Below are 12317 nucleotides of genomic sequence, written 5' to 3'. Positions count from 1 at the left end.
GAGGGGGGAAGGAGAAAGGGGGAGGAGGGGGCCGCCCGCGGCCGCGTTACGCACGCAGTGAGCTCAGCGGCCGGCGGCCGAGGGGCGGCGCGGCGGGGGGCGGCGGGCCGCGCCGGGGGTGGGGGCGGCCCGGGCAAACCCCATAAAGGGCGGCATCGGCCGGCTTGACTGCCGCACTCACCCCGCACGGCGGAGGCGCCCGGAGCGCAGCGAAGGGGTCCCGGCCGGTCCGGCGCGGAGGGTTGGGGGTGGCGGCAGCGTTCGCTCTGTTTTCTGCTCCGCTCTTGCAAGGACTCAGTTCCCCCCCGCCCCGTGGGGCCGTGGAAGTGCTGGCGGGACCGTCCCGGGGCTGCCGAAGGGGCGAGCGGGGACTCGCCGGAGCTTCCTCCCCGACCGCCGCTGCTGGGGAGAACTGAGGAGGCGGCGAGAAGAACACGGGCAGCGAGAGAAGGAGGAGAGACAGGCAGAGAGACGGGAACGGGGGCTCCGCTCGCAGACCCTCACTCTTCACCGCCGCGCCTCGGCCATGGGGAAGCCGACGCCGCCTCAGCAGTGACCGCGGGACCCGGCGCCTGCCCGGCTCTCCCCGCCCCTCCACCAGCAGAGAGACACTAAGAGCTCCCCAAAACCTGAAAGCAAAAAAATCAAAAGCTTATATAGATCTATAGATAAGCAAATAAAAAAAAAATCATTATAAACCAGGCTCCGTCAAGCCAGCGGCCTCAGCAAGCCTCCCCTGCGCCGAGCTCGGCGGCCGTGATGAGGACCGGGGGGCGCCTGCCGGTGCCGGCGCTGGTGCCGGTGCTGGCGGTGGTGCTGGGGCTGTGCAGCGCCGAGCGGCAGGCGACGGTGGTGCCGCGAAGCCTGGGCGCTGCCGGCGGCCGGGAGCGCTTCCGCCTGGAGGCCTTCGGGGAGCGGCTGACGCTGGAGCTGGAGCCCGACAGCAGCTTCCTGGCCCCGGACTTCACCCTGCAGTACCTGGGCGGGCCGCCGCCGCCTCCGGAGGACGACCTCTCCCGCTGCTTTTACTCCGGCACCGTCAACCGGGACCCCAGCTCCGCCGCCGCGCTCAGCCTCTGCGCGGGGATGCGCGGCGCCTTCTCCCTGCGGGGCCGCCAGTACCTCATCCAGCCAGCCCCCGGCACCGCGCACCTCCGAGGCCCCCACCTCCTTCGTCTCAGCGGGACTCGCCGGGCCGCCCCTGCCGCCCGCTGCGCCGTGGCCGAGACGGGGCGGGAGGCGGAGGCTGCAGGGCCGGAGTCCGCCGCTCACGCAGGTACCGTCGGGGAGCCGCGCCGCCCTCAGCGGTGATGGAGAGGGGGGGGAGAGATCAGCCTAGCCCTGCGCCCCCGCCCCGACAGGCGGGGGGGAACTGACGATGGGCCCCCGGCCGGTGCTTTCCTCTCATTCCCACCCCGAGGGGCGGCGGGAGGTGCCGGGTAGTCAGGGGGGAGGAGTATTCAGTCAAGGCTTCCGAAGTTTGAGGGCGGGAGTTGTGCGTGAGGCACATCTCTTGCGTGCAAATCTTGGGAATCGGTGGGTTTGGTGTTCTTATGATGGTCTCATGCAGCAGGGTTTACTTGTTAAATTCACCTGCATTTTCTCCCCCTCTCTTTTTTAATGCAGAAACGAGAAGCAGAAGGAAGAAGAGGTTCGTGTCCAGCCCCCGCTACGTGGAGACAATGCTGGTAGCAGACCAGTCCATGGCTGAGTTCCATGGCAGTGGGCTGAAGCACTATCTCCTGACGCTGCTCTCTGTGGCTGCCAAGCTGTACAAGCACCCCAGCATCCGCAACTCCATCAGCCTCGTGGTAGTGAAAATCATGGTGATTTATGAGGAGCGGAAGGGACCCGATATCTCATCCAATGCAGCCTTGACTTTGAGAAACTTCTGCAGCTGGCAGAGGCAGCATAACCCACCCAGTGACCGGCATGCAGAGCACTACGACACGGCAATCCTCTTCACCAGGCAGGTGAGAGACACAGAGGTCACATCTATCCCTATGCCCATCATCCATACATCCATAGGCCCCCTCTTGCTGAGATACTTCTGTAAAGGTGTCCAGAGGCAGTCATGTGTCATCACAGCTTCAGCAAAGTAGGCTAAAAATAAAACCAGCTGGGTTTTATTTAGTTGTTTGTTTCTCTGTGCCATCTCAGGTGAGACTCACAGTATGTGCAACGTATTTCTGCCTCGTATATTTTTAGTAGATTCAGTATGGAAATTATGCACTTTATTTCTACGTGTTACCCTTGTGTATGTTCCAAAGACAGATTTTTGCCATCATATCCATTGAAATGCTGAATATTTATGCTCTTTCCATAAGTAAAGGCAAACTGCCAGGGCTGGTTGTTTCTTGCCAAGGTTAAGTCTCTGATCTGATTAATAATGAAACTGCCTTTTTTTTACAGGACCTCTGCGGTGCCAAGACATGTGATACTCTTGGGATGGCTGATGTGGGAACGGTTTGTGATCTGAACCGCAGTTGCTCTATCATAGAAGACGATGGTTTACAGGCTGCCTTTACAACAGCCCACGAACTAGGTACTTATAAACTTTGAAAGGCAATTGCACGTGACTACTTGAAGCCAGCTGGATGCTGTAAGGCAAAGAGCCTCCTAGCCTGCACCATGGGCTTGCCTGGTAGGGCACAGAGCACCATGCACTCCCCAGCATAGCTGGGAGAAAGTAAAGCTTTGCCACATAGCAGGGTTGAACAGAAAGCAAATCCAATCTGTACAGCATTGTCTTCGAGAGCTGTGTATTTGACCTATTGCAGAAAAAAAAAAGGATGTGAGAAGCCTGTGAAGTGAATCAAGATACAGTGCTATCTGCTAGAAGTTTGGCAGTATTCCGGCCAGGTTATTATTTAAAGACCGGACTATGAGCAGTTCTAGAGTAATGTTTGAAATGGAGTTGGTAATACATAGGACAGACCCCCTAAAATCTCAGTCTTGTTTTTCTTTTTTTCCTTCAAGGCCACGTGTTTAACATGCCTCATGATGATGCAAAGCAATGTGCTGGTATTAATGGAATAAGCCGGGATTTCCACATGATGGCATCAATGCTCTCCAATCTGGATCGCAGCCAACCCTGGTCTCCATGTAGTGCCTACATGATTACAACATTTTTGGATAACGGTCATGGTAAGATTATTAAGCTTTCCATTCATGTGGCATTTAAGCTCTTGTGCTTTGCTGCTTTTCTTTTTCTTCCTTTTCTTTCCTTTTCTTCCTTTTCTTCCTTTTCTTTCCTTTTCTTCCTTTTCTTCTTTTTCTTCTTTTTCTTCTTTTTCTTCTTTTCTTCTTTTTCTTCTTTTTCTTCCTTTTCTTCCTTTTCTTCCTTTCTTCCTTTTCTTCCTTTTCTTCCTTTTCTTCCTTTTCTTCCTTTTCTTCCTTTTCTTCCTTTCTTCCTTTTCTTCCTTTTCTTCCTTTTCTTCCTTTTCTTCCTTTTTCTTTCCTTTTCTTCCTTTTTTCTTCCTTTTCTTCCTTTTTTCTTCCTTTTCTTCCTTTTCTTCCTTTTCTTCCTTTTCTTCCTTTTCTTCCTTTTTCCTTCTTTTTCCTTCTTTCCTTCTTTTCCTTCTTTTCCTTCTTTTCCTTCTTTTCCTTCTTTTCCTTCTTTTCCTTCTTTTCCTTCTTTTCCTTCTTTTCCTTCTTTTCCTTCCTTTTTTCTTTTTTTCTTTTTCTTTTTTCTTTTTTCTTTTTTCTTTTTTTCTCTTTTTCTTTTTTCTCTTTTTCTTTTTTCTCTTTTTCTCTTTTTCTTTTTTCTTTTTTCTTTTTTCTTTTTTTTCCTTTTTTTTCTTTTTTTCTTTTTCTCTTTTTTTTTCTTTTTTCTTTTTTCCTTTTTTCTTTCCTTTCTTTTCCTTTCTTTTCCTTCTTTTCCTTTCTTTTCCTTTTCTTTTCCTTTCTTTTCCTTTCTCTTCTCTTCTCTTCTCTTCTCTTCTCTTCTCTTCTCTTCTCTTCTCTTCTCTTCTCTTCTCTTTCTTATTTTATTTTTTCTTTAATCTTTCTCAGCAGAGTGCTTTCTGCTTCAGCATAGAGTTAACCTTTTACATCCTGCAAATGAGTTTAGAAGAACCATAGTTTTACAAAAAGGGTGGCACAAATTGGCTTAAAGACTTAAATTACAAAGCAAATGCAGTTCCAGAGATGGAAATACAGTTTTCCCTTTTGAAGATGAGCTTCCTGACAGTATCATCTACTTTTTTTTTCTTCTTTTTTCTTTTTCTTCCTTTTCAGGTGAGTGCTTGTTGGACAAGCCCCACAAACCCATCCAGCTTCCTTCTGACTTGCCTGGCACATTGTATGATGCCAACAGACAGTGCCAATTTACATTTGGAGATGAGTCCAAGCACTGCCCCGATGCAGCCAGTACGTGTACAACGCTGTGGTGTACTGGCACTTCTGGAGGACTGCTTGTGTGCCAAACCAAACACTTCCCTTGGGCAGACGGCACCAGTTGTGGGGAAGGGAAGTGGTGCATGAATGGCAAGTGTGTGAATAAAACTGAGAAGAAGCATTATGATGTAAGTATTAAAAAAGAAATCAGAAGATACCCTGGGTTGCAAACTAGCACAGATAATGCTTCTGTGGGAGTAATCAGTTAAAAGGGCTTGAATAAATGAGGGCAGTTAGCTAACAAAACAAACTTAGATTTTTTTTTTTTTATTATTTTTTTTTTACAAGTGGCTTAGATAGAAATGAGCATGATTGTGGTTTAGGTGGCTTGGTTTTATTTTACTGTATTAACATCTTTGTTCTGCTTTCTCTTGTTGTTCCAGACACCAGTGCATGGGAGCTGGGGGTCCTGGGGGGCATGGGGAGAGTGCTCCCGGACCTGTGGTGGTGGAGTGCAGTACTCCTTTAGGGAGTGTGACAACCCTGTCCCAAGGAATGGAGGGAAATACTGTGAAGGGAAGAGGGTGCAATACAGATCATGTAACATCGAGGACTGTCCAGACAATGATGGTAATCTATTCCCCATTTTTGAAGCAGAGGAAGGTTATCCTGTGTAGGAAGAGTATGTTCAGAAGGTGATCTAACATCACCTCTCTTTCCTCTCTGCCTGTAGGCAAAACCTTTAGGGAGGAACAATGTGAAAAGCACAATGAGTTTTCCAAGTCTCCCTTTGGAAGTGGACCTGCAGTGGAGTGGACACCCAAGTTTGCTGGTGTTTCTCCAAAGGACAGATGCAAGTTGGTCTGCCGAGCAAAAGGGACAGGATACTTCTTTGTTTTACAGCCAAAGGTATTTCAAAACCATACCTTTTCGATTTAATAATGAACAGGATTTGTGTTTAACTCTTCATGTGAAGTTAAGAGTCAAGGAGTGCAGAAATCTGAAATTATGTCTTCCTAATATTCAAACTAATTTCTTCCTTCTCTTCCTACATGTACAGCCTGAGCAAGCATGCTTTAAATATTCTGGCACAGTTCTTCCAGTTACTTCATATGTACTGCCTCTTCTATCCACTCCACCCTTGTTTCCTTTCCTTCCACTGCCCTGATTACTCTGAGATATGTTTGAAGAACTGTGGAGGCTCTTTGCCAAAACTCTGGTGCTTTCTCATAGTGGTTACTAATACACTGACAGCTTAAAATAAACAACAGGAAAAATGTTCATCTTGCATAGCTACTTGAACTCACTGTCATAAGAAATTGAGAGCCAATAACTACCAGAGTGATGACACAAACATATTTTGTAGATCCTAGAAATAAAGGATGTTTTGAATACCATTAAAATCAAATTTTATCCTGTACTCCACGGACATGACTACCTTCTAGTTACTTTTAAAAAAATGTTCTTTCTTTATATGGAATCATTAAAACATTTCTGTGGGTTTGTAGTTTTTTGGGGGGGGCATGGAGACATTAATAAAAACTGATATTTGTTGGTTTTCTCCTGTCACTATGGCACCATTTTTGCAGGTGAGATGTAGTATCACTGTTGACATCCAACTATTTTTGGGCTCATTTGGTTTTTAGTTTTAAAAGCCCTGAAGACACAGGTGCTGCAGGTCTCCCACCTATCCATAGTTTGCATTTTGTGTGTGTCTGTATTTTGCAATTTCAAAGCAATGTATATCCTCTAATCAGATGCCTTACTTCTTGTTTTCTTGCAAAGGTTGTGGATGGTACCCCATGTAGCCCTGATTCCACCTCTGTCTGTGTCCAAGGACAGTGTGTAAAGGCTGGCTGTGACCGTATGATAGGATCCAATAAGAAGTTTGACAAATGTGGCATATGCGGTGGCAATGGATCCACTTGCAAGAAAGTGTCTGGCACTCTTGTTAGAGCAAAGTAAGTATTTGCTGCTATTACTTTGTTCTGATGAACACTTTGTGGGTGTAAGCTTAGGGTTTCCAAGCTGGTGAGATCTTGCCACAGTTTGTCGTTGGAACTGAGATTTGGTCTGTTGGAGCCATCTGACTGAAGATAAGTGAAAGAAAGCCACCTCTGTTGTAGCAATAAACTGGGATGTGACTATGGAAATCCCTTAATCCATTAATTTGATTAGGTCTGTCGCTCATGAGCTTAACTCCTCTGCTTCAAATGAATCTCAGCCTTGTGTTGGGCAGCTTTTTTCCTTTCACAGGGACGAGCAGAGGAATCAGTCTCTCTCTTTTGTCTTGGGCAGACCTGGCTACCACGATGTCGTCACCATTCCAGCCGGAGCAACAAACATTGAGGTGAAGCAGCGAAACCACCGGGGTGCGAGACACGACGGCAGCTTCCTCGCCATCAAAGCTGCAGATGGCACCTATGTCCTCAATGGTGATTACACTCTGTCCACCCTGGAGCAGGACATCACCTACAAGGGCAGCGTGCTGAGGTACAGCGGCTCCTCCGCTGCCCTGGAGAGGATCCGCAGCTTCAGCCCTCTGAAGGAGCCTCTGACCATCCAGGTCCTCACGGTGGGCGACCTGCCACAGCCCAAGATCAAGTTCACCTATTTTGTCAAGAAGCCCGCGCAGCCCGCCTCAGAGAAGGCGCCCAGTAGAAAAAAAGAGTCCTTCAATGCCATCAGGGAGATCATCTCCTCTGAGTGGGTCATCGAGGAGTGGGGCGAGTGCTCCAAGTCATGTGGCTCAGGCTGGCAGAGACGGGCGGTGGAGTGCCGGGACCCCCAAGGGCGTCCGGCCAGCGACTGCGCCCAGGAGCTGAAGCCCAGTGACATCCGTCCCTGCGCCGATGTCCCCTGCCCTCAGTGGCAGCTGGGGGACTGGTCACCCTGCTCTAAGACGTGCGGGAAAGGTTTCAAGAAGAGATTGTTGAAGTGTATTTCTTATGATGGCAGCGTGCTGCCGCAAGAAAGCTGTGAGCCCTCCAAGAAACCGAAACACCTGATAGACTTCTGCAACGTTACAGACTGCAGTTAAATAGTATAAGTTGGGAAAGCTACTTTTTTTTTTTTTTTAACCGTTATTTTATTTTTTACCTTCAGAACAATGCACTGAAAAAAAAAAAAAAAAAGAGGGCTAGAGGCAGCGCATGTGTTATTGCATACAAAATTCATGGGGAGGATCCATTGAGGTGGGACAGTGCAAATAGCTTTAGTTGGTATTGCATCCTGAAAATACTCTGCCAGTTGAAAATTTGATGGGATAGCAGACCCATGTCACTCGTCTTCAGCAAGTAAGGCCCAAGGGCATTATAATTGCCTTTTTTTAAAGTCTGTTACGAATTATACAAATCACAAGCAGTGCCCAAAAACATGTTTAAGCAAACATTTGGGAGGTTGGTTATTTCTCCCTTCTTTTGGATTTATATTGTGGTACTGATCAAGTCCCCATGTGTAGGAATGGAAGAAAAATGAAAGGGGAGAGGAAAAGATAGCTTAAAATAATAGGTCAGGGCTTACCTACCTCACAAAGGGCAAAAAACAGGATTGGGAAAGGAGCTTTAACTATATCATTTATGGCTGCTATTGTTTCAGAGAATAGTTTTATATGAAAATAAAGCCATATTCTCTACCGTTAAAGAGTTAGAAATACAAGAACAGTCAGTCAACTCCACTAATAACAAGAATGTCCAGGTTTTTTTAAATATCTTTGTTATCCCAATGTGCCTGTCCATTTCTCTTGTCCACTCATGTTGTCATGGTGACAAGTAATCCAGAGGCTAGAAAAAGTGGAAATCTTTTATAGAGCAGGTACCATCTCTGAGTAGTTTCTCTTTTTGCTTTCTGTATACCTTCCACTGGCTTTTCTGATTCGAGCTTGGTCCTACCATCCTGTCAAACAGACTGATGGCATTTGTGAGCATTTGAGTCAACCTTTCACATTCAAATCTTTTACCTTACCCTAGCCAATGCAAACTATATGCACTTGGGTTTAAAAAAAGAAAAAATAAGACTTCCCACAATGAATGGGAACCTCTTCTACGTGGCCTCTGATGGGTTTGTTGTGCTCAAATCACTGATAAGGCGAGAAGACAAAGCTGAAGGATAGCAGGTCCATCCACAGCAATACGCCAGCATTCGCACAATTAAAGTTTGTGCCAGTCCATAGACAATGAGAGAATATGGCTTTCCATATGTATATAGTAAAATATATTACTATAGATTTTATATACTTTATAAGTATTTTATATTTCTCTCCCTTCTGGGAAGGGTTATAATTTGTAATAAATGCATATAATGAGCGTATTTATTTTTATACTTCTTGTCTAATGTGATCTTCTAAGTTATCGCTTTTTTAAAAGGACATATAACAAGGATAGAGTATTTATACAGTATAATATGTTACTAGAGGTAATAAATGAAACCTATAAATTTTGGAAATGGAGCGTCTTTATTTCACTGGAGTAAAACTGGCCCATTGAGCAGAAAGAGCTTGGAATCTAAGGCAATAGCCAACAACAAAAAAAAAAAAAAGCTAAACCACATTTTTTCAAAATGACTGGTAGCTTAGGCTACTAATTGACTGTGCTAGTGAAGGAGATTGGAAAACTCTACCCGTAATGTCATATACCACAGTAAAAGGGGTAATTTTGTATTTCGTTACTTAACCACTAACAGGGTGCTCAACACTGTTTTTTCATCTTTTTAAAAAATGGAGTGCAACTAGACTGATGCTGCTGGTTTTAATAACTGCTTACAGAGGGCATATTGCTGTCAGAGGCATTTATAAACCAATAAAATATGTACAAAACTAGCAGTTTTACCTGCTCCACTTAACCTTGCCCCACTGGGAAAGAAGCATTCAAAATCTGAAAACATTAACTAGAAGTCAGAGGTTTCCCTCACAAATTTCTGGAGGGCCTCCTGATCATGCTTTTCTAATTAGAAGTACTGTATGAATGAGCTGTTCTAACGCTGTTGGTAACACGTTTTATATTTTTAAAATACAAGCTAAGCATCTAGAAGCTGATTTTTGCTCCCTCGTTTCTGATCTCATGACCACTGCAGTCAAGGGAAAATCTTCTGTTGAACTGAGTAGGATTTTTGCCATGGAATTTGAGACATCAGTCATTTATGAATACTTTTGGCTTTGTGTCTTGTAAAAATCTATTAAAACTTCCTTTGCCAATGTTTGGACTCTGTCTTGCAGAAATAGTTCCCACTTTATTCCACGAATAAAATCCTGGCCCCTCTAAAGAACATAGAAAAATTCTCATCACGTCACACTTCATTGAGCATTAGTTTGACATGCAAAAATTCTTGGGAACATTTTATTTATTATTTAGGAAGGAGCGAATCTCTTTCTGTGTTTATAAATACTTTAAAGTATAAATACAAGAGATAACTTTATTTGCATATATACATGTATATTCTACTACAGCAGGTTATAATCAGGAATATATAAATTTTCAAAAGAAAAAAAAATGCATTTTTTTTTCCACTTACTGCTGTTGTTCTTGCACTCTTTGTATCCTAACACATAGCTGTTGGTTGGTGTTGCCTGAGACACTCTCCATTTAAGACCCCAAGGAGCTACAGTCTCAAAACTTCAAGACCCTGCCAAATCTACAGAATGGGTGAGGTCCCATGACTTCTAGGTGGTGCTGACTGCTCAAATTTGCTTTCACCAACCTAAAAGAAACATTCAAGGCAAGGCTAGGAAAGCCCTTACAGAGGAACCAGTTTCTTCCAGACCTACCCATGTAAGTTATAGCAAGCCTAAGGTGCTGACATTCTCTCACTTCTTGCAGTAGTCCTTAAGGAGGCTCGAGAGAGAGAGAAATGGTGTTTCACAGGCACCGCCTTTCATGCTGAAGGATCAAATGCAGCATATTTCCCCTTTCTTAACAAAAGGTGCTGAAGTGTTCTGCATTTCCAAAATGCTTTGGCTCCACTCATGTTACCCAGGTTAGATCAGTCAGCCCCATGGTCAAGCAGAGCTAATCGAGGAGTCCTAGTGGGCAAGAGAATCAAACACATTCAGTGTTTTACCATTTTACAAATGGCAGTAATAGCTTCTTTTTTTCTTCTTTCTTTTTTTCTTTTTTTTCACACTCCTGCAAAAAACTGTGTTATAAAACGAGTGGTGAACTAATAAAAAAATTTACGATGTAATGGCAGACTATTTGCTAGGGTGGCACCCATTCCTTCAGAGCATGTAGCAACATAACACTAACTTCTTACCCATCTTTGTAGCACAGCTGACCAAGGCTGCATTTCCAAGTCATAGTTTACTGCCTACGTATTTTTCTTTCACTAGACCATGAATTCCCATAAATTGCATCTGTTATAAAAGAATAAGGTTCATGAAATTATATTCTGTTTGTAATAGAGCTAGGTTGTAGAAAGCATGTTCCACATAATGGACTAAATAAGGAATGCAATCAAAGAGCTGCTCCCTTCTAAAGCATTCTCTAGTTACAAGGAACATTGCTGCTCTGGGTGACCCAGCAAAGGGAAGCAAGCAAATGGAGTGGAGTTTAGTTTAGGTGTCTGGCAATCAAGATCACTATTAAACACGCCCCCTGCACCAAGAGTCTGGAAATTCATAGCTTTTATTACAAAGCACTGGGTAGTTAAGTGCTTTTTGTCTGCACGGTCATTCCTGTGAGCAGGAATTGCAGCACTTCATTGAAGATTCATAAGGCTACCCCTGGGGAGCAGAAGTGGCATGGAAGCGTGTGTGGGGGTGAATGTAAGAGCTGGTGCTTTCTGACAGCCCAGGCACCTTCTCCTCAGGACAGGGCCACTGGTTCCACTGACATCCACATGGGCTTCAGATCCTAGATGAAATTTGCTCTTTTCAACCAGGTTGTCTCAGCTGTTCAGCTTGGCAGGTTGGGTGAGAGGTTTCCAGTGCCCTTTGAGCTGAGGACAACCTCACTCTAGTTTGGAGCCAGATTTGCCTGGCATCCTGCCATGTTCAGAGAAGCCAGATGCTATAGTCTTTTTTTTTTTTTTTTTTTTTTTTTTTTTTTTTTAACATTTTGGTGTAATAAGATAAATGAGATTTGCTAGTATGGGCTTGCTCGATGAAATCTGTATTTTCAAGTATTTTCAGAAGTGTGGGGAGAGGCAGGTATCTAAATGAATTAAATGTTTCTTCCTTCATCACCATTGCTTTCATTGCTTTCAGGGCTGAGTGATCTTCCAGTTCTTGGTAAGGCTTGGTAATGTCCCTCCTGGCAGAGTGGAGCAAATGAAAGCAATGCAGTGAGTAGTTCTTTGCCATTTCAGGCATTGTGAGACTGAGGAATAACTTTCCAGCCTGTCAGTTGCTTTAAAGAGCTTGACATTGGCACAGAAGTCCAGTCTGAAGAATAGATCTCCAGAATGCAATCTCCCAGCTTCACCATCAAAGTTAGAAAATAACTGGGAGTTGGAAGAGAAAAATAGCCATGCTTCCAGGATGATTAGATGTAAAACTGCGGGATGAGCACTGTAAATGGTGCAGCTATAAAATCTGAGGTAGCTGTTTTCCTGTGTCACTGTTTAAATAATAAATAATAACATTTACTGCTTGAAAATGTATTAACAGAATATAGGAAAAAATATATGGTATATTATAGGGCTCTTCAGCTTTTCTGCTCCCCTCTCTTTAGTACAATTGTTGAAAAAACAAATGTTGCTCAAATCCCTCTTTTGCCACTGATTGTAATACATCTTGTTTCAGACCAGAGAAAGGTTGGATGCTATTTCAAGAAATCAGTTCTGCTTGAGCTTTCAGAGAAAAGAAATCACAGAATCACAGAATTGTCACAGTTAGAAAGGACCTTTGAGATCACCACAGCAAGCCATCAGCATTACTCCCCAATAAAATAAATAATATGTATATATCAATATCTTTATCACCCTACTCACTAGAGAAAATCCTGAAGTGCCTCACCTACAGGGTTTTTAAATACTTCAGGGATGGT

General features: G+C 44.5%; 1 protein-coding gene across 1 annotated transcript; it reads left to right on the top strand.

The window, feature by feature from the left end:
- Positions 1-759: 759 nt before the first annotated feature.
- ADAMTS1 (ADAM metallopeptidase with thrombospondin type 1 motif 1) lies at positions 760-9529 on the top strand. Its single transcript, XM_030447356.1, has 9 exons — positions 760-1276; positions 1627-1973; positions 2413-2545; positions 2980-3147; positions 4240-4526; positions 4782-4968; positions 5072-5247; positions 6124-6299; positions 6637-9529. The coding sequence occupies exons 1-9, from the start codon at positions 760-762 to the stop codon at positions 7376-7378; spliced, it is 2733 nt and encodes a 910-aa protein (XP_030303216.1). The 3' UTR covers positions 7379-9529.
- Positions 9530-12317: the final 2788 nt, after the last annotated feature.

Source organism: Calypte anna, chromosome 1 (assembly GCF_003957555.1).
Source record: "Calypte anna isolate BGI_N300 chromosome 1, bCalAnn1_v1.p, whole genome shotgun sequence".
NCBI lineage: Eukaryota > Metazoa > Chordata > Aves > Apodiformes > Trochilidae > Calypte > Calypte anna.
Note: the sequence above shows the minus strand (reverse complement) of the source record. Positions and strands in the feature narration are given on the sequence as shown.